The sequence below is a fragment of the Camponotus floridanus genome, unplaced genomic scaffold (genome assembly GCF_003227725.1).
Source record: "Camponotus floridanus strain SB8 unplaced genomic scaffold, Cflo_v7.5 scaffold15, whole genome shotgun sequence".
Classification (NCBI taxonomy): domain Eukaryota; kingdom Metazoa; phylum Arthropoda; class Insecta; order Hymenoptera; family Formicidae; genus Camponotus; species Camponotus floridanus.
This window is the reverse complement of record NW_020229270.1, coordinates 1,262,135-1,286,149: the sequence shown is the minus strand read 5'-3', so window position 1 is coordinate 1,286,149 and position 24,015 is coordinate 1,262,135. Positions and strand designations below refer to the sequence as shown.

Below are 24,015 nucleotides of genomic sequence, written 5' to 3'. Positions count from 1 at the left end.
TATGCAGATGCAAGTATTGATCCGTGATTATGTGTAGCTCTTAAAATTCTAAGGACCTTGCCTTGGAAAACGTGACACGTGCGGGAAAAGAGAAGTTGAGACAAATTGTCGGTATAATCAGTACACGCGCCAGACTGATATTTGAAATATCGTTCGCTTTGCATAGACAATACGGCCATCCAACGAAGCGTATTCACACAGATATACAAGTGTACACAAACACACACACAGATACACACGTGTACACGCACACACGCGCGTGTTGACCTGCCACGAGCTAAATGGAGTCGAATGGAATGGAAATCTTAGGGGAGCGAAAGAATAGGAGCCTTATACGTCAGGGATTGCTCTGTAAGATGTAAATTACTTTGCGCAAGTATTAATCTACTTTATCATAATCCCTCGAGTGCATCACTGATGAATCCGCTGAATAAACAACCGTATTTTACACATACAATAGAAATTTTCCGCTGAAGAATTTTATAATTTATGCAAAATGTTACGATGTGTCATGGCAGATAGATTGACACTTGCGGTCGCTTGGTGGTCACAAATATCTTTAAATAGCTTATAACCAGTTGAAGCTGGTCGATTCCTAAAATACGCCGACTGTCGCACATTCAGCAGAGCATGTAAGTTGTTTTTTATGAATTCACTTGGCATCACGTGCTTCTCTATAAATCGCCTTTTGCACGCGCGCGAATTGACTACGCGCGACATATTTGCGGTGCTCATTAACTTCTGCGGTTAACACACCTTGCTAGAGCCGACTCATATGACTGACAATTTGTACCGATGTACAAATTGCTATTTGCACAGGATACGTCATCGCAAGATTCCAGAAAGGTAAAATGGAAACGATTATATTGTATGCGGCAAAAAATAAATAAATCGCGATCATCGCGATCTTTCGATCCTATGCAAAATCTTTTGCTCGCGCGCGAGAAAATACAATTAAATATTAGCGAAAATTAACGAAGCATTATCGAAATACATCCCTTTTATTTTACTCGAATAAAAAAACCACTCCATTTTCTGTCACGAGAATTTTGAGATATATACGCGCTCTTGTACACTGTTTATTTACATCTACCTATACACGACTCGCCCCTAAGATAAGATTTTAGTCAAAGGGCAAAAACCTAGTCCATCATAATCTAAAGATCGAGAGGGGGTCCAGCGAAAGTTCCACCGAGACGCCGTTGCTAGGCAGCGGCAAACATCCCGTAGAGACGTGCAGGGAAGATAGAAACAGAGAAGAGAGAAAAAAAGAGAATGAAAGAGTGAGAGAAACTATCGCGACAGGGGAAGAAAAAAAGAAAGACGATCTCCCGCGCGTTTCGCGCGCGCGCACATTCACCCAGTCTCGGCTGCCGGTCGTGCGGCGATCGGGCGTACTCGGCTGCGACCCACGACGGTTCGGTGGACGACGCGCTCAGCGCTCACTTCAGTCCATTACGGTGCGTCGCGTGGTACGGACGCGTGCGTTTTTCGGGAAAGAGGACGCGTCGTTGTTGCAACAATCGCTGCAGTGTGAAGAGCGCGCACAGGCGGCGATATATTTCCGACAATTTTTGTCAAGCGCGCTCTTTCCCTCTCTCGCGAGAAGACCGTCTCGAGCGTCACGCATCTCTGACATGCGGTCGGCGATCACGAGCCATTGTTCGCGCCGTTTGACATTCGGGGCAACGGCCAGCCGCGGCGACTCTCCGCAGCTATACCGTACGAGCGAGCGTGCCGCGCGCGCGACTCCGGCTTGAATTTACCTGCGGATCGTCGAGAGGAGACGGAGAACAAGACAGGAGGCTGCGCCGAATCGGGGATATTTTTACGGTGAGTATTTATCTTGTATTGCTTTAACCTCGGCTTTGCACTCTCGGCGGACTGGTCTATCATCAGTACTCGCTCTCTCAGAGTGGGACGTCCTGTGTAAATCACCTCTTATTAAGATTTCGGATCTTATCGATTAAATTTATCATTTGCAATTATTCTCTTTAATTCATTTAATATCATGTATAATATCATGCATGTACATATATTTTTTATAATAGTAATTTTTTATACACAATATATATATATATATATATATATATATATATATATATATATGTCACAAATCTTAGGAATTGTCCTATAAGCACACAATATTCCTAAGATATTGTATAAATGTTATTAACTGTTAATAATATTTATACAATATTTTAGGAATATTGTGTCTTATAGGGTATTTTGAAGTTTGTGCATTTTTATTCTTAAACATATTTTTAAATCTTTTTACACATTTTTAAATCTTGCTATCGTGTCATTTTTTTTCCACTATCGAGACGAATAGGAGTTGTAAATTTCCTTGTCTAGCTACGTAAATGCAAACCGCAATGTCATTAGGTGCTACATCTTGTTGGCAGGACTTCCCAACGAATAACGAAATTTTTTTCTCTCTGTTTTTTCTTTCTTTTTCTATATCTCATAAGAATTACGATAAAGCAAAGTCCCGTTGTGATATTAAGAATATATTTATTTTTATTATTTATTAAATATATAGAAATATATAGAATTTTTTTAAATATATAGAATCAGCCATTTCGAATATTTCAAAATGTTATTTTAAAATGTTAATTTGATATATTGGTAACATAAATTTTTAAACAGATAATTGCAATTTTTTCAATTTAATTTTATGCAAAATTTGTTAATAATATATTAACATGTATAATAATAACTTAATTACACGCATATACATACATATAATTGAAAAAAATAATAACAAAGTTCCAGAATACAATAGATTAAAATTTATATTCTTTTATCATGATGAATTATTTGTTACTATTAATTTATATTTATATATGTCGGTACTAACTTATATAATTTTTTTATATAATTTTAAAAGTTAACATTTGAATAATCAACTTCCCATTATAACGCGCTTAGTGCTTGACGCAGCGAACCGATTGACGTTTCTCTAGCTATTTTTTTTGCTTGATACGAAAATAAAAAGCGGAAGGTTCCGTTGGTTGAATCAGTATCGTTGTGTCTAACAACATCGCGTAACATCATTATTTTCGGCAATTCACTTCAAGAAGGTATATTTCAAAATAATATATGATCGATACATGTATAAATATTTAAAAAAAATTTCGATATACACAATCGTGAATAAGATTGGCGAAAAGAAAAAAAAGCAAAAAATTCTTACTAATTTTGGTTTTCATTCTAAATCGATATTATATTCTGTCATTTCACTAGAAATAGATATTATATTTATCGTCATTACGGTCGACAGATTTCTGTGAATGAGATCAAGATCATATTCTAAAGGCGGTATCGCGCGCGACTCCTGTTTAGAAAGTTTGAATTTATGTTAACTTACGTAATATATTTCGTTCGAGATCGTAGCTGCCGACCTTTGCCTCGCAATGGCTGCAGTAGCCACTTTCGATATCTGGGTTCTTCATGGAATTTTTATGGTTTATTTTAGTATCAAGTTGTAACTGCAGAAATACCCGTGCGATATTACTATTGATTAAAAATTTACGACTAGATCGAATAAATTTTTTTAAAAATAATTTTATACGTTATTTTTAATAGCAATTCTTGAAATCTATTTTTAATTCGTGAAAAATATTTGAAGAATATTGTTTGCAAAATTGTTAATTTTATTTAAAATTTATTGTATATTTATTATATAAATTTTATTACATGTATGTATATATATAAATATAATAAAATTTAAGATAAAGAATCTAATAATATTTAGAGATTAATGTAATGATTGAATATTTTATTTTTTCTTTGTTTTATCGTGATGAAAGAGAGAAGAAAGAGTTTATATTAAAACTATTTTAGTTATAGTATAGTTTTAGTATAGTATATTTATTGTTTCCAACGATGTTATTACACACACACACACACACACACACACACACACACACACACACACACACACTGTGAATATGCACTTCTTTATTATGTTTATGTATCATTTCTACTGAAAATAATTAACTTTCTTTCGGATTCACTTGTATATACAGAATGCATGCCATGCAGTTATCGACTTTTAAAAATCGATAAAGTGCAGATACGCAAAGCACAGTATTTTCCACAAATCAAATGACATTTAATGACTCCGTAATGTGTATGACGTTTGTATTTAAAGAAGGTGTATGATTCACACGGTTCTTTACATGGCGTTTGTATCCAACTGATGTCATCATCAACAATGTAACCTTTTCATGCATTCAATCAAGAGACATACAATAGTGTCTCATGCCAAATCACGAATTATGTATTTATATACAAATCTTCCGTTGAAAATATCAGAGATTTTAATTAAACTAATACTAATTAACTAATTAACTGTAATGTTTAAATTAATTAATGAAATTCATAATAAGCTTAATCTCTTGAATTTCAAATATATAACAAAAATGTCTGTTTGCAGTATAACAAAAATGTATGTCTTATGAAAATAAATCTAATAAAGTAATCTAAAGAAAATAAATATGTCAGTTTTTGGACGATCGCGATGGATTTGACTTTATTTTTCTGGAAAAGATAATGTATATAATAAGATAATTTATTTGTTTTTATTAATTGAGATATAATATAAGAAAGATATAATAATCTAAGAAAGATATAATCAAAGAAAAATATAGTAATAAGAAATAGTCCAAGAGAATCATTTTTGAAACGCCTTCATTTGTTTTATTATCTCACATACGAGATATACAAAATTATGCGAAAGTCAATAACTTATGACAATAACTTATTAAGTCAATAACTTTGATAAAAAGTAGAAATTGGATCGGTCACCGATAATCATAGCTATAAGAAAGCACAAGTTCAGAATTCCATCTTCGTTAGCCAGTTGACGTCAAGAGCTCCTAAAAAATTTCCAATGTACCGAACATGACTGAAAATGATTGGCAGATATGTTGTTGAATAGCAAGCGAAATTAGATGAACACGAATTACGATGGAATAGTACTCGATGCTCTGTTATTTTTGCTACAGACAGTCTTTTAATAGAACATACCTCGTCGATCTGCATATGCGTGAAAATTGATTTCGAAGTTTTGTTTCATAACATGTACCGCAACAAAATAATCATATAAAAATATATCTAACTTTCTCAGAATTAATAACCTATTATTTAATGATTATTCTGGAGCTCTAGGTATGTAATATCAAAGATTTCAATAGAGAGACAATCTATGAAACGAATCTCTCGAGGATTTCTAGAGCCATGGACAGACAGACACGTAATAAACACAGTTTTTAGCTTAATATAAAAAAAAGAAATTTAATAGATTTACTGTTATATCGTATAATTATAGCTGATAGGTAAGAAAGTTGAGAGTAGTGAAAGTGACGTGCAATAAATTACTCTGTAATGTACTTTTTAATGTACATAATATACATAGGAGTTGGCGATTTATTCTAGGGATCTATATATTGGGATCGCCGATTTTTACTCCATTCTAATACCTCAACATCCTTCTGATCGTATAGACAAGATATGGAATTTCTCCACAATATGGATCTTTATATGATTCTAATCTAATTTCCCAGACGAGCGAATTATCCATTAAGCGGAACAAAATATATGATTATCTTTCCGACGTTTGAAAAACATTTCGACGGCGCTCTTCCGTATTATGATTTATCTTTGATCGCATAGGAAAGCAGCTTGGAAAATTACCGTTACGACATTTTCTTGCTCGCGATTATCTTGTAGAAAAGCTCGCGCGATTCCCTGCTGTTCGGTTGGTGTTGCTAGTGTTAATGTCTGATAAAAATCTGACCGGGTCAACAGTGATTCTCATTCGCCTTAACCCAGACCGATGGTGCAGACTGATCTGTGCCATGATTACGGGCGCAAATCGTGCCGGTAACGATAACCGGCACAATGCCAGTTCGTGTCACTGTTGCTGTAACATTGAATGGAATCGCGTTTCATATTGCCCTTATTGGTAACGAAATCGCGAAAGTCGATAGACGATTCAATGAATTTAAAAATAACGATTCAATAAATTTAAAAACACATTAACTTTTAACTCGTTTGATTCAATTATAAATTTATTTCAAATATATATTGAACAAAGAATATATTATACATATACACACACACATTCAGAAAGTTATTAACACACGAATAGTACATAAATTCGCTGAATGATTGTCTTTAAAAAAAAATATCATAAATGTATAACATATCAATTTATTTGAGTTATTCTCATTTTTGTTTTACATTTGCTCTGAAAAGAGATAAGATACATATTGCCTTTATTGGTTCCATCGCGCGTCTCTAGTTAAATAGTAAATAATATCGCGAAAAAAATGTAATTAGTAATACGAGAGCGAAAGGCCATGTTATATTGGGAGAGGTTGAAAAATCTCAGAAAGAACTCTTACAGCACTGCATCGAGCGTTATTCGATAAGCTGCATAATTTTTCCATGATGTTGCAATATTGCTGTTATATGATTCGAGCTGAATTAAGGAACTTTCCTTTAGATGACACAAGAGGATCGCACGAGGCACGATCCCGATAATGTAATCGCCGCGAAAGAGGAGGTATGCAACCGAATTACGATGCATGACAAAGTCCAAAAAATAACGAATATATATTCGTCTCAAGTACTTGACGTTATTATAAACTGTCATTTTGCATCAGTGACTTTTCGCTTTGTACTGCGTCAAATTCTTTGAATTATTGCGCTCTCGACCATATTTTTAACATTTCTCTTAAGGCTTTTTCTCGAAATAGAATATTTATTAACGTGAGGAGAGGAAGAGAAAGAGAGAGAGAGAGAGAGAGAGAGAGGAGAGAGAGAGAGGAGAGAGGAGGAGGAGAGAGAGGAGGAGAGAGAGAGAGAGAGAGAGAGAGAGGAGAGAGAAGAGAGAGAGAGAGAGAGAGAGAGAGAGAGAGAGAGAGAGAGAGAGAGAGAGAGAGAGAGAGAGAGAGAGAGAGAGAGAGAGAGAGAGAGAGAGAGAGAGAGAGAGAGAGAGAGAGAGAGAGAGAGAGAGAGAGAGAGAGAGAGAGAGAGAGAGAGAGAGAGAGAGAGAGAGAGAGAGAGAGAGAGAGAGAGAGAGAGAGAGAGAGAGAAGAGAGAGAGAGAGAGAGAGAGAGAGAGAGAGAGAGAGAGAGAGAGAGAGAGAGAGAGAGAGAGAGAGAGAGAGAGAGAGAGAGAGAGAGAGAGAGAGAGAGAGAGAGAGAGAGAGAGAGAGAGAGAGAGAGAGAGAGAGAGAGAGAGAGAGAGAGAGAGAGAGAGAGAGAGAGAGAGAGAGAGAGAGAGAGAGAGAGAGAGAGAGAGAGAGAGAGAGAGAAGAGAGAGAGAGAGAGAGAGAGAGAGAGAGAGAGAGAGAGAGAGAGAGAGAGAGAGAGAGAGAGAGAGAGAGAGAGAGAGAGAGAGAGAGAGAGAGAGAGAGAGAGAGAGAGAGAGAGAGAGAGAGAGAGAACGATATTGAAACGTATGGAGTAATGCGAAATGTAAACGATGACGCATATCTGTAAATTCAACAACATCCAGGTATTCGTTAGAGATATACGCACGCTCTAAGATATGTATAAATTTCTTCAGCAATTCGCTTAACGATTTGTTTTCTTACGTTGTACTTAACGATCGATGAACAGTGGCGAAGTGGAAAATCGGGCAAGATGTTTATATATTATTAGTGTCATGATACATCACATAATATTACCATGGTAACGAGAGAATATACAATTTGAGCCCGCATAATCAGATCACTTTGGATAAGAGTTTATAGGGAAAGTTTATCAGTCGACCGAGCGATGTTGACCCGTTTATTAAGTTTCGTTAGACTAATTGTAACTATGATTAATGCGACTCATCGTGTTGGCCGGTGCTAAATCATTCGAGACACGTCTAGGATAGGAATGGCGGGATGTCAAGCTAGAACGTTGTTGAAGCATTCCACGGCAGATCATTGGAATTAGCATTCGAATCTATTCTTTGTAATGGCCGGATATCAAAGTACGTAACGCGATAAGTAATTGTCTAGGCTCATAAGCGTTCAATATTCTACGAACAATTCTGACGTAATAATCGTTCTGAGACAGAGATAATTCATAACAAGATTATTTATTCTCATTAATTAATATTCTCGGAGGAATTTTTATTTCAAAGATTGTCGATGATATTTGAAAATTGAAGTATTTTGTCTGGAATTATCTTGATTCGATAAACAATATTCGAAAAATAAAAATGAGAAATTAAAGAGAGAGAAAGAATCAGAAAAAATCGTTATCGAAAATAATCTATAATAATTTTTCGATATAAGTATGTGATCTTGATTCCTTCTAGTCACACTTAAGAATTGTTATTCGCATGATTTTGCAAAATTAGCATTATTAATCAGTATTATTAAGACTGTTAAGTATTTTCATGTTAAAATTATCTACCCGTATAAATACAGTAAGTGACAGATATCCCAATGTCGTTATCAAAATTGAACCACGACTTTTAGATATGTACATTCAACCTTGATGCAGAATCTTTTCGTGCATAACACGATTTATATGCATGTCATTATGATTTAACGGGAAAATTGGCATGAAATGATTTACGATCTCTCTTCTCAAGAAATTAATATATACAGAGATAATAATCAGGAAGCAATTAATGCGACTTGAGTTCACATCGGATCGATTTCACACGTGTATCGCTGCTTTTTATTCGAGCATTAAGTATCTTCGTTTATCGTATCGAACTTTGACGAAGCGAATCTGCGAAGTCTTTCTTCGCACAATTCGAAGCATAATTATTCCGGACGTGCGTTCACTTGACGCACTTTTTCCCCGAAGTTCGCTTATTAATAACAGCGTGTGCATTTCACCACGAGAAATTTAAGGCTTTAAATTGGACGTAGGCGGCGTGTCGAAACAATATTTCAAGATCAGCGATCCGTTGATGGACGCACCAAAAAGTATCAACCTTGATGTCGCCATCGACACAGCATGGATAAGTTGTAGTCACTAAAACTTTGACAATGGATTATAAAAATAAGCTATAAAGAGAGTAAAGATAAAACGCAAAAGAAACATTGAAAATTGTAATGAGCAAGGTCCGAGCATAATTTTACCATATCCTGATATACATGTTTACATGCGTACGTATACATATATATACACAGAAAAAAAGACTTGTTTTGGAAATATTTTTAATTTTAACATGGAATCTGGAAATAAGATTATATTGCGTTAATTAAAGAAAAATATAATTGCTTGAATAATTGCTTGCCATTTTATATAATTCAATTAAGGAAAATATATTCTTATGATTTAAGATTTAATTTTCTTGAATGGAAAGAAAACAATGTTTGATAGAAAATAACATTTTTTAAATCAAAGATTATTTTCTTAAAGTAGAATTAAATAATTATATATTCTTGAGATGACAATTATTATATTGAAATAAGATTAAAATATTGTTGAAATTTAAAATTACTAAATTCTTCTAGGAAGATTATAGATTGTTGCGTATATGGAACAATGAACGCGTTAATTTAAATATATAAATTTTGATTTAACACTTATTTTTTTTCTGTATAAAAATTTTAAGTAATTTGTATAGTATATTCGTCCGCAATTTTAATGTATTCTGTTCTAAAATCGTATTTTATTCTCTTCCTCTATCTCAAGCAGATCTTTGATGTTGACCGACGATGTAGGTATCGGTGGCGAGTTGCAACACATGCGAGTGGCCGCGAGCCAGTGCTCAAGGTGCTAACAAGTCTATGAAACGACGAACACTCTCGTTCTCTCTCACCCGATATCCACCTTGTGGAATTTGCTAATTGCGAGGTTTTTGTAAGCTACAACGTTACGAAATGCATAACGCGTGCGTACGTGCGCGTCGACGAAAGCTCGAAGGAAAAAGCTATTCGTGTAACGGGAAAATTTTATGTCGTGCGTCGCATAAGAAGAGATCACGTATGTTTCCGGCGTTTATAACAGTAGATGATTGCGTGGTAAAATTGGACATGGCAAATCTTTTTCTTCCGCCGAGAATCTTGTGAGAAAACGTAGTACATACGCTTGGAATATGTTGCATTTTAATTATGCAACTCGTGCATGTTCTGAAAATCAGGAATTTCCTCTGTGCAGTAGAGATATTATTTGTCAGATGAACGATTTGTCAGATGAACGCAATAGTTTACAGTTTATTCAATTGCTTTACGTTTGATATTTAGATAGCGCTACGTAATACTTGATAAATTCCAAGAACGTCATTACGTCACATACGATTACATATGTTTATATTGCTAGTAAATCGACTAAAATATCTAAGACATACCGGTCAAAATTGAGAGTACCAAAAGAAAATTATAAGAAAATAGAGTCATGAGTTTTCTATGAAAGATACTTCCTTTCATTGAAAGAAACTTTGATTATACTTGATAAAACGGTCAGAAATGTTCCGCGTGCGTCGGAAGCAAACATCAAGAAGGAGAAAGAGAGAAGTTTCAGCGATGTCAGAAGTACTAATGTCGGAAACCCGCATATAACCGCCTGCTGCGCTCGTTCTTACATAGTCCTCTTTGTTCGTTACACGCTATGTAGAGAGTATTCTAGAACCATTAAGAGTGCTTTCTCTCAATACTATGGCTAACTTATAAAGAAAAGGCCAAATTTATCCATTAAAAAATATTTAAAACAGATATTTAAGAAAAGATATAATTCGTTCTTATATAACTTTTTTTATTTCTTACATTTCTCGTATATAAATATCCCAGTATAACATCGTTAATAAATTTATTTTTAATTTATTATAAATTTATTTATTAATTTATGAATTTGAACTTATTTTTAAATTCATTAATTTTAATTAAAAATTTTTAATTAGAAATTTTCAAAAATTTTTTTTAAAAGAAAGATTAACATCAAGAGAGTTGTTGAAGATATAATATTAATTAAATTTGTTCGAGATATAATAATAAAAATCGCGATAATTTTAAAGTATCTTGTACCGATTGTATATATTGAACAGATAAATTACTATGAATTTGCATAAATAGACTTTGAAATGCATCATTCGAATGATATATCATAATCTTACAGAGGTAGAAGCTTGATTCCTATTAGTCGTGTATAATTATTGTAATAAGATAATCAACAGGAGTAGCCTTGTAAATATGTGGCAGAGTTTTTGCAAGTAACTTGTAACATTATTTAATAGTCATTATCGCATAAATAGTATGTTTATTCATTCTTTAAAATAGTATAAGACGTGGAAAATAAAAATTAACATGAAACAGTGTCATATATAAAGATACATTTTTTGCAACTAATATCAGCAGTAGCTAGTGTCAGCTGCGAATATCTTGTTCGATCATGGTTAGAGATTTTTATTAATCGTGACGATAATTTATGTTAAAATTATTTTACGCCTCGTTTAGTAAAAGAAATATCAATGATTTTTTTTTCAAAATTACATATTTTTAGATTTAATGGATGTATAATAATTTTGTTGATACATGTGGTTTCAAAAAAAGCATACATACATACATAACGGGAAAAAACGATAAACATTGGAGAAATGGAACACCTCATATTCGAACGAGGAAATGAGATTGTATTTGACGTGCGTTGGTGACATTCCGGTTTCTCACAAAGTTTCGTAAATCTTCAACCGGTTTATACGAGGGGTGCCTATATATGCGTATTCTCATATCCGCAACGAAAGAAACGATATTCTGTTTTTGTCACTGGTAATATGATTTCAAAGGCACTCTGGGAAAATTCCGCGAGATTCACGTCGTAAAATTTTTTTCTCCCCCAACGTAATACGCGGAAGTAGCAGACGATATGACGTAATAATAAATAGGGGTTCGGGGAAAAAAAGAAACGAGAAGAGTTTCTACGACCGTAGGCGGTGAATTAATTAATTACGAGCGTCGTTGCGTAATTGTGATAAGAATGATGTATTAAAAAAACGTGGAGATATCGATTTCTTGTCCACCAAGGTTGATGTTAATGGAATTGATGCTATGGAAAAAAGATTATTAATGCAAAGATGCATCTGCCCGTAATGAGTATACTCGGTTTTATGATCTTTATTGCGCGCAAATCGCGGCATGGATTAAAATTGTTTTATTGTAAATCTTAGCATCAAGTCCGTTCCGTGCTATATAACACGCACTTTCTACGCTTCTCTATATTCTGTTTTATTATTTTTCTCTCGCTAGTGTTTCTCAACTTATCTAATTTCTCAACTATATAATTATTCAGAGTAATAATCTCGTGAAACTGTATGCAATAAAACTGGCGATATTTTATCCGTGCTCGATATAATATATATATATAATATTAATTCAGGAAATCACATGATACCATATATATTAATATTAAAAAGAAAGAGAACTAAATTTAAATGTCCTTCTAGACTCTCTTCTAAAGTGATTTTAAACATTTCATCAATGGTGACATCCCTCAATTGACATCCCTATATTGTTTATGATACAAATTGGTTCTTGCGAATTGGCTCTTGCGAATTGAAACACTTGTTATCTTTAACTATCTTTTACTGTAACGTTTGACAATTTCTTCTTTGCGAATTAAATTAATTTCTCATGATCAAAGTGATATTCGTGTTCGCAAAAGATTCAATCGATGATCTTCATTCTTAGATCGATGCTAAAGACGCGAAATTAAACTAACTTCTTAAAAAATTCGCGCAAAAACAAACATTGCTTTAACGAATTTTATTTACGAATGAGTTTTAATTCATACACACACACACACACACACAATAGTGAGTAAAACTATCTTTTAAATATTTGGCAGTTTTGTGGAGCTGTGTGAATTGGTGGAGCCATTCGTTTTCATGTAATCGCAATTCTTCTAGGAGTTTGTTTTCTTAAATGAATCATATCTTGTAGAGCGAAATAGTGCACATTATATCGACACATATATATTTCACTTTGAATGTGCACTTTTCCAATATGTATAAAAATTTCACTATATATCCAAATCAGATTTTTCATGAATAAATTTTTTTACAATACTATCTTATTCGATGTGCTATAAATTTTATCAAAATAAATGCTATTTATTGTTACTCAAAATTCTAATTTTGTTCTTTGATCTATGATCTTTCAATTTGAAATTCTTCCAATTTATATACATATACACTATTTCCACGTGTTATTTGCGTTATCAAATTAACTGTTCATATGCAATGTTACCTCGATACACAACGAAGAATGTATAAATTTTGCCAACAATAAATTCTACGATAATGAGTCTTTTCGGAAAGTAAGCGATCTTAAGTCATCGTACAAGGCGGCATTCCGGAAAGAACACTGACACGTCTCTCGATAAATACGATAAAGTGCCGCTTATCAGTGTGATCTACTCGATTTGTAAAGAGAGAGAGAGAGAAGAGAGAGAGATACATCTGCGGATTTATCATTGTAATTATTGAAAACATTCGATAATTATTCTTGGAAAGGGCATATGACATTGAGAATGAAGATTTAATGGATTTAAAATAAATTTTAATTTTGTTTTAATGTTTCAAATTTATCATATAGATTACTTTATGATTTCATGCTTTACATTTCTTTGTTGTTTTCTTTTAATTTTCTACGAAAGTTTATTTCAATATATTTAAATCGAATTAACATCGCGGGGAAACTTTTGTCAACATTTTATATATTTTTCAAATTAATTATTTATGTTTTGATTAGAAAATATTTTTATGTAAAATTTATTTTAAGTTATATCTTGCGTGGTTCCGCATTGCGTGGCCATGTACGATAAAAAATACTTGGGGAATACTGTTTATCAAGAAGCAAAATGAATAATATTTCTTGTGTTTGTTTTATCTTCAAGGTGTTCAATGGAATACGAAAAACTGATGAGAAGGGAATAACCGCTATCGGCGCCATGTCACGCTTTTGTGTCGTCGAAATCATCGGCTGAGTTTCACACCTGGTGAGTGACCTCTTTCCAATTCTTAATTCAATTTCGGATAATCTTCCAGAATACTAAAAATTAAGATATTTTTTATCGCGCCTGATAATCGCATTTTTCTATCCAAGATTATTTGGTGAAACTATTGTGTGTATGTGTGTGTGAAAATATAAAATGTTTTCAAAACTTGCTGTTAAAATATTATATCATTATTCTTTCTACGATAGCTTTTTAGTGTTGTTTTTCAATTTTATCTTAAAAATTTATTTCGTAATTAATGTGGAAAATGAATTAGAGAGAGAAATAATAAATTCTTTATTGTTCTATTATTGCGATATAAGCAGAATAGTATTGCTGACGTGTCTGAAAATGCGAAATGGGATCTTATCGGAACCGACAGAGGCGTACACACGCCGACGTCGCCGACGTCGCCAATTTCCCGATATATATTTATATATGGAATATTATATATGTATATATTATATACGTGTACGTGTGTATATATTTCCGTGTATGTACACCCGCATCGCACGTGATGTGCACTGTCGACATATCGTGGTTAACGTCGACTCGACTCACGTGAATGACGTGCCACGCGGAATGACAATGACATCTGTTTTGGATTTACTGCCGATGGTTTTGTTATCACGTTCGTATATAATCGAATAAAATCGCAACAACTTTGCGCTCTGTTTAGATTTTCGCCTGCTATTTTTAGCAAGATAAATACAATAGTAGATATTGTCGCGGTCGTTCGCGTGGAAACGATTTCGTGCTTTATCGAGTCATGCGCGCGAAAATAACGCCGTTATAAAACGTTATAAGACGAATACATTACGCAGCAATTTCGCATAATCGGCACTCGTGCCAGCCTTTTATAGCAACGGCTCCGGCTCTTGATGCTGAAATGGTCACGACGAATCATACATTGACTATAAATCGTCTTTCGATCGAATGCTAAATTAAATATAATAAATAAATTAAAAATAAATACATTAAATTATATACAATTTACATTTTTGAATATAAAGATTGCGTCGATTAACAAATTTAATTATACATTTATAATTTCAATTTAGGAAAAAAATTTATTAAAAAGTTTTTTTATATTAAAAAAATTTGTGTATATATATAAAATATACTATGAAGTACACTATATAATATAATATAATTTATACTAGAAATATAAATGTGTTAAAAGATTTTAAAAATAAAAAGGCATTAATAATGTGCGCGTCCCATACAATTATAACATTCTATGTTAGATCATACAAAAAAAATGTAGTAATATAAAAATATAAAAGAGAAAAACGCATGTATTTTTTTATATATATTTTCTAATTTTATATCTTACATTTACGAGATTTAAAATTTTTATCGCAAAATATATCTCAACGATTTCGCTCGTGATATTCGACACGGGTTATAAAAAAATACATTAGAGACAGAATTTTTTTCCATATGTTAAAGGATTAAATCTGAAGGATATTGAGGAATAAAATCGAGTTGAAACATCGGATTACGTATTTATTGCGCAAGAAGAACGAGCTTTACATACGAAATGATTTCTTTGACTCAACTGTTATCATTCTCTTCATAAAATTGCAGAGGGTTTGTTTGTTGTTATTGGCATATTCGCGTTGTTATTGGCATATTCGCAAGCGCATGACACATATGCACGATAACACGATTTCGGAACAACCAGCTGATAATGATCCGACTGTTGGCTCGATTTGCGTCTCGCGATCGCTTCTTTAAGCGACACTTTCCACCGAGAGTTTCGTTAAACGGAAATAAACGACTGTACGCACACATGCAGATCTCGTAGATTAATGTCTACGAGATGTTCTCTCTCACTATTCGAATCTTGAACCGTTGCCAAACGTCGCGATCGAATGTAAGGTCGATCGCTGCACGTCGGAGTGACGAGCCGCCTCTGTCGACTTTCCTCTTTCTGTTATTCATCGTCGCAAAAAATATCGAAACATGAAAATTATATTTTACGTCGATGCATAAAAAGATTTTGTAGTCAGGCTTTTTCCCCGTTGTTCTTTATCGCAAAAAAGAAATGACATGAACTTAAGATTTTTTTATAGGAAGTTATAATATCTTGTTTCATCTAAGCACTTCCCGCAATGTAATTTTTGGATAGATTACTATTGAATGACGTAATACAGTTTATTGCCGACTATACTTTACGACATTAAATATTGACTGCTTTAAATAGGCGGCATAAAATCTGTACAAGGTATTTTCATCCTTTTAATCCTCTTCATGTATATAGCCTGGGTCTCGCGCTGTAAGTACTAGCAAATTTAGACCTGATGTGATATTAAAAGATATCTTGATAATATCGCTAAAATTAGTGCTGTCTAAATAGGCACTTTAAAAGCGACGAACATTCTGCGCGGATTAAAAGATAAGCGGAGAAATGTGCGTGATAAAGATTATTGACTTAATCGCGGCAAATAATTGAAAAAAAGAGCGAATTGCGATAATATCAATCGAAAAATATTAGTTGACGTCAATTGAAAGAGGCAGTGGGAACGCTTTATTTTTGTGTGAAATGTGTTACATATCTTTACTCTTTCTGTTTGTGCATCCCGTGTGGCGAATAAAAACACGTTTCCGCCGTTGAAAGTTATGTTCACGTGCGATACTACAATTCACCGATTTTTCACATTAGCTTGTTTTATTATTCACAAGGAAGATATCATTTTATATCTTCCTTGTGAATAATAAAAGGGAAAAAGAGAGATAACTAAGAAATACACGTTAGACTGTATTTAACAAATACATTTTCATTACATTAACCTTAGCCTCTGTTCGCATGAATCATGTTTCTCTTTTATTATTTAAATTAGACATATTTATTCAGACAAGTCTTTTATATCCAAGTATATTTGTGGAGATCTCTCTTCACATAAAAGACACGTTTTTTTGTCATGTTCAATCCGTCCCTCGCTCTTTTGAATTCAAATCTCGGTATGATTTCGATCATACTTTGCGAATATGCGTTCACGCGCGAATAATTGGGCACGTAGGGTGCTTGTGTGTGTGTGTGTGTGTGTGTGTGTGTTTGTGCATCACATAGATATTTTTACAGCACATGCGTTCAGTGAAATCCGTCTAAAAATATATGTCGATGGGAACTCCTTAGCTTTATATATTGGGGTCACGCCATTTCCTCGCAACCATCACACAAATTGACCCATTTTTCGAGAACGTAATTCTGCATACAGTTCTCTAGTATCATCCAAGGAATAATCTGCGTCATAATTGACGAGTTTACGGTACAATGATCTAACGTAATTTTCTTGGGACTTGAATAAAAGTCAAGTAAATTAATCTTCTCTATTTCCACAAACAAACCTAATTGTTCTAATACATTCTATATTAAACTTAAATCAATATTTAATATTTAATTTAATTTAATTTAATTTAATATTTAAATTTAAAAATGCAAGTTTTAATTCTAATTCTAGTATTAAAATTAATATTTTTAAATTGATATTTCTTTTTAATTAATTGATGGTTCTGTTTAATGACGAACCAGATTAATCATTGAAAAATTCAATTATTCTGACGAGAACGTGTTACGTTATGTTACAGAAAGCCTCGTGGTACATTTATTATTTATGAATGGATGGAGCTGCGACGGGGATCATTGAAGAAGGATCGGTTGCGGGTCTGGAAGGTTTAGAGAGATGGTGGAACAATCCGGGGATCGCGGCCTGGAGCTTTGTGCTCTTCGGCTGCTTCCTCCTCAACGCGATTCTTCTGCTCGCATTTCTTGTACGTCCCGGCCTACGCACCATTTCTAACAGGTCAGTATACCGAATGTTTCATATGGAATAGGACACTAAAATGAAAATAATTGAATTACTTTTATGCTTCAAAAAGAAATATCAACGTCAACTTTGATTATCGTATCCACTAATTCCTTAAAATTGTCTAACATTTCTTTTATATATTTTTTCTTGTTTTTTTAAATATTTCTTTTTTATTCAATATTAGAAAAAAATGGGCGGTAACTCTGAATCATTCTATGTTCCGTTTATTTATTCAGAAAAAGAACACATAATAAAGATAGATAACGAGATGACGTATATAGTTGCAAAATTACTACCGCGTTATCACCGATAAGCTGTGTTCTTGTCAATTGTGAAAGAAACGTCTATCTTTATACTTTATTTTTGAAACTCGTTAATGTGATTCATTGACGTATGCTACGACAGATATAATCTTTTTCGCGGACAGTGTAAATAGTAGCATAATAGAAGAGAAACGAATATTAAGAGTCTCATGACACTTTGCAACGTTGCGCCAAAGACCGGAAATAAAACGTACACGCTGATTGGTGCAACAATATATTTAGCTGGTGTCAGATTTGCATAATATTCGTTGAGACGCCACGATAAATAATATATCGTGCATTTATTTCACGCATGTTGCGTTCGTGCCAAGGTTAATAACCTCACAAATGCATTGATAGCGTTTGCATTTTTTCTTGAAGAATTAATAATCGACTAAGGCTTAAAGTTTATAGCCTACTATAAATAAAACGAAATAATAACGTAATTGCAATCAGAAATAGGTTTCATATTTATTACACGAATGATATTAATAAACATGTAAAATTTAAGAGCATTCTGATAAAAATTATGAATTATTTTTGAATTATTGATTATAAATAAGAATAAAAAAATATTGCATATTTTCAAGTTATTAGAATATCATATCATATCAAAATATGGTTGTCTAAAAATCGTTAAAGCTCATTTTCTTGTATTGGTTGTAGGAAGATTATTTTCGTTTTCGTTCTACGTATTCTTGTGAAGTGCACTGACGTATTTTGCATCACGCTCATAAATAAAATCGCGTTTGAAGTGTCATTTCTATAGACTCGCATTTCTTGTGAGACACTGCTAGTCTAAATATTCCAGTTTACGATTTCATCGTGTTACTGGGAATGTACGATGTAATGCGGAAAGAAAAAAAGTAGATAGATATATTTCTTCGTATAATTTTCGTTGGAAATTTAACTATCACGCTCAAATAACTCACAAAGTTTATACTTATAAGAAAATTTATAAAAAAAAATAACGCGTACACATATAAATACATATAAAGAGATAACTGACGTATATAAACTGCATGTATACTTCTGATATATATTTGTGTATACATGTGTATAGTATAATTATTTATCATATAAATAAAATATATAATTGTATAAAAAATTTATAATTATATATAATTCTGAATATTTTTTTGAAATTTAATCCTACTGAAAATAATAATTTGAATAATTTTAAATAATTTTGACGGAAAAACTAAATACGTAATGTTCATATTAGTAAGATGTATTAATAGAGTTTTGCACCACACACGAGGATTGGATCTATCATTGTTATTACGTAGAGTTCCACCTGCTGAGCCAGGAAATCAATCATACGCACCTAATACTTACCAAATTTTGGCAACTTTACCGCAACAAGTATAATAATAAACCTTCGTATTTTGAGAGTGCTTCGTTGCTAACAGTGCATTCAAAATTATTTATATTACTGTAAAAAGTTAAGTAATTTATATTACTGTAAAAAACAAAATTTATTTATCATATTATTGCATCATATCAAGGTTTTACAAAGTAAGCAAACAATGTTTTGGAATTATAATTAGATCAAAGCAATTTTTATCATTTGACAGAATGGTTGAACGAATCCATATGTCAATCTATTGACAGCACAAACGAGTAAAACGAGACACATACGTTTTTTAATTGTCACTGTTCTTTCTTAGGATAATAAATACTTTAAAAATCGTAAACAAAATTTGTCCGCGAAGAATAAAAATGATAAACAATTCGATAATTTATATATACTCTTGTACATTTCTTATATACTAATATATAACTCTTGTAATTAAAAACACGGCAGAAAAACGATGAATAATATGAATGTAATTTAGAGAAATAATGCTTTTTTCTTTTAATTGTATCTATCTTTTTTATCGAACATCACTTTTTGTCAGTGCGTTATATTAATTTGTTATGTACATTAAATTATGCTGAATTAAAATTGACACGTGTAGAATAAAATGAATAATAACATGCTTTTCCTCTCCCCCTTTCAATTTTCATTTTTCCTGCTTTACATCTCATTTTTCTGTAAGTCCATTTTAAGCATAATTATTTATATATATCCATATAATTGTGTAATAAACTATTACTTATTTAAGTTAATTTAAAAGATTTATATTCCTATTCGTCTTCTAAGTCTAAGACACTCGCACAGGTATCGAATACTATCAATATTTGATTGAAGGAAACGGCCTGCTTTATATCGATTCCAGATTCGTGATGAACCTAACCATCTCGAATTTGCTGACGTGTGCCATGCTGAACCCGCTGCTGATGATGGACGGGCCGGTAGCAGGTAACACATTGACAACATCTACATCGACGCCGAACAATGCCACGTCACCGTTCGGCTCGACATCAACGTCAACACCGACATCCGCATCGGCCGCCAGCAATATTTGCGCGATATCGGAAGGCGCGACCGCACTCGTCACAACATCATCTGTATTCTCGGTCTTACTGATCGCTATTGATCAGTATTTTGCCGTGGTGGACCCGCTGCGTTACCGGGCTCGGGTTGACAAGCTCAAGTCGGCCGTGCTGATCGTCTCCGTCTGGTTGATCTCTGCGGGATTCGGCCTGGTTGCTGCTTTGAATCCAAATCCGCGCAGTTTGTGGTTATCTTGCACGACGATGACATCAGATAACTCATCCTTCCATGAACACATCGCGCTGAACTCTTCCGCGACAGAGTTCCCGATTAACCCTGCGTTTATATTCTTTAGCAATAAAACGAGCGAGGCGGAGATCGACAACACGACACCGACGCTGCTAAAGACGATCGAATCTATCAAAATTAATCGCAGCGTCGGTCTCCTCGAGAACTCTACCGTAATCTTCCGTAGTCTGCCCAACGATTCCGTCACTTATGGACTCGTCTATGCGATCGTTTACAGCGTGTTTGCGTATTTATTTCCGTTCGCCGGAGTCTGCTGGATCTACATCAGCATTTATTCGGCCGCGCATCGGAACTCTGAGAGAACTCGCAGGACCGGCTCGCGACCGATTCTTTCGTCAGCCAGCTTTTGCGAAGATTCAAGGTCGCAGCATCAATCCATCGACGTGTTTCCGGAAGAGTTCCGCAGGATACCCAAAATCTCGAGTCTCTCATCCATTGATGAAACCAGCGAGACCGCACATTCGGCCAATCAAACGTCGCGTCGAAGATCCTTCTCCTCGGACATTGCACCATCGGGACCAAACGACGAAAGACCCTCATCGGGAGTCGTTTTCACGGTCGGTTTGCAACCAGTGGAAGTCTCGCCTTCGCGTGAACAAGATAACGATAATAATCTGACAGAGGCGGCAGATCTCGAGAAGGATCGCGACACTTCAAGTTATGAGACCCTCGTCGGAAATCAATTTAATAATACGGAAGCGAATCACAGACGGAAATCGTTGCACGATCTAACAGACGAAGCTGGAGAATCTTCCCAATGGATCGCCGGAGATTCTAGCGGATCTGAATCCGAGGACGATCGACATTATAGTTATTTTGATTCCTTGAAAATTCCTAATACAACTCGTAAGATAGCAGACGAAAGATCTTCCGATTATCTCTTGTCATTCACTAGATGCGAGACGACGAAAGAACAGTGTGAAAACACAGAAACTTCCATACAGGATTCTCTCGAGAGTCAGATAGTTTGTCATGTTGAAGAAGCAGAGAATTCTATCACGGTTAAAAGCGCAGAACAAGAACAGATTCAAAATGAGATCTCGAGTTTCAATAGTAATTCGGAGAACAAGAGATCTAGACGACCGAGTCGCCGTTTGTCAAAATCTGGCATTTTGGAAATTAACGGGGAATCGCACACGATTGAGCGTAGAAACGCGGATAACAATCTGGAACCCTCGTCTTGCCTTTTAACACCGATCGTGACAATCACTCCAGCGCCCGGAAAGCCAGGTACTCTGCACCGGGCGGCCAGTGTTCGCAGTACGAGCAGTTATATCAACTGTATCAAGCATAGGATTAGTAACGGCTCTTTGTTTAAATATCGCGAAGAGACCCGGGCGGCCAGGATCAGCGCGCTGGTGATTGTCATGGGTCTGATTTGTTGGTCGCCGTACGTATTATTAAGTGTCATGAAGAATCTGCCACAGTACTCGGACTACGAGTTCCCGCACGAATACGATGTGTTTGCTCTCAGCTTTCTGATCCTGGCCGCTTACGCGAGCCCGTTGCTCTTCGGTTATCGGTCCAAACGGGTAAAGCGAGAGTTGCGCAAGTTTTTTTGCTTCCATCGCGAACTATCGTACAAAAACAATCGAAGCCTGATGGCGAAGAAGGTGCTGAAACGTCGACATAGCAGTACTTTAAGTCACTTGGAAATGGACCACCGATATAACATCTTCAATTGCGTCTACGGTAGAAACAAGTGGCCCAAAGAAAAGGTACAATTTGTACAGGTGCCAGATACCGCTCTTGCGGTGGAGACTTGCAGAAGTAGCTTCTCCAGTGGCGCAAGTACGCAGATTTCCAGCACGTCCACGGAAGAGTGTTGAATCGCGATAGATTTCGCGAAGCTGTGCGTCGAAATCGCGAGAGAATTAGTTCCTTCAAAGATCAATATAATTATATGTGAAAAGAGATACGAACGTGAGAGACAGCGTAAATTATTCCTGCGTTTATGTAGGTGCAAATTTGTCGGTGGTCTTCGAGCAATCGAGACAATAACGAAATAAATGACATGGTCGAATGAGAGAATGACAGCTTATATATATATGTTTTGATGTACGACTCGGCATACTTTCGGCATGAATTTGTCATAGTTTTTACGTGTTCCAGAGATAGATCGCTCTTTATTTTCGAATATATGAATAAGGCCAAATGACGTTTTCGCATATTTTCTTGCTGTTTTGAATTCGTATAAATTGTTCTTTTTCCAACGACACACTTTGTCACTTATACGTAAACGCGAAAGAAACAGAATAAAAGTACAATCGGTCGTCGTTGAAGCAGTTTGTTTTGAAAACGTCGCGAATTTGAAAGCTCTCGGTGAGAGACCTTGTCGTAAACTAAATAACACGTATTGACATCACCTTGTATCGCAATCAAAATAAACAATTCGTTGCATCGTTTCGAGCTTTGGCAAACGGCGCGATGACTGTTTGATGAAGAGAGCATTCGCATTAGTATTAAGAGCATTATTGTCATCGGGTATTAGCCAGCTCGAGAAGTATTAGAGTTCGCCAAACCCGAGAAGGAGGCTTTAGACTTTACGCTTATTTACACACTGCGTCCACTTCCTTCTGCATTTGTTGCATTATTTGGTGCACGCAGGTAGATCAATCGATGCAGTAGCGTACACTTTTGAGCAGCTATTTATTCGAGTCGTATTGTCGTACGATTCTATGTAGATATGTACACAGCATTTCATGACAAAATCATCGTCGAGATGTTTTGATGCCTCGTCGAAGATATCGCTCGTAATTATTATTTTTGTACATTACAAGAATATATATACATATACGTACGCTCATTTATATTTATGTTAAATAATTTGTACATATAGAGAAAAAGAACGGCGAATCTCATCACTGCTAGTTCGTATTCTGTATGTAGAATTACTTGTATTCTATATGTAGAATATTACTTGTATCCTGTGTGTGTAGAATTTCATCAGTGTGTCCAAGTGGTCCGTAGTAATGTGTGATACATTATCATTACCGTTTTGTATTATCCGTCATGGTGAATTCAACACAGGCTGTCTATAACATGTGATAACACGAAACCAATCGCCACTTAATATTAATTAATTTATGTGACTTTCTCAATAAAATATTTTTTGCGAGAGGCAATTGATGATGAGTGCATATATATGAACTGTGTATTTCGCGATTCCTGGATCAATCCACTTCCTAATAGATACTTAAAACACGTATAGATCACAATTACTTTAATTATTTTTGTGGATTTCTAAGATCTTT

General features: G+C 34.5%; 1 protein-coding gene across 1 annotated transcript; it reads left to right on the top strand.

The window, feature by feature from the left end:
* The first annotated feature begins 1,364 nt into the window (after positions 1 to 1,364).
* On the top strand, positions 1,365 to 23,903 carry LOC105254843. The gene is made up of 4 exons (XM_011263773.2): positions 1,365 to 1,833; positions 13,857 to 13,958; positions 17,550 to 17,764; positions 20,295 to 23,903. Exons 3-4 carry the CDS (start codon positions 17,580 to 17,582, stop codon positions 22,588 to 22,590), a joined length of 2,481 nt encoding a protein of 826 aa, XP_011262075.1. The 5' UTR covers positions 1,365 to 1,833; positions 13,857 to 13,958; positions 17,550 to 17,579; the 3' UTR covers positions 22,591 to 23,903.
* The last annotated feature ends 112 nt before the right edge of the window (positions 23,904 to 24,015 follow it).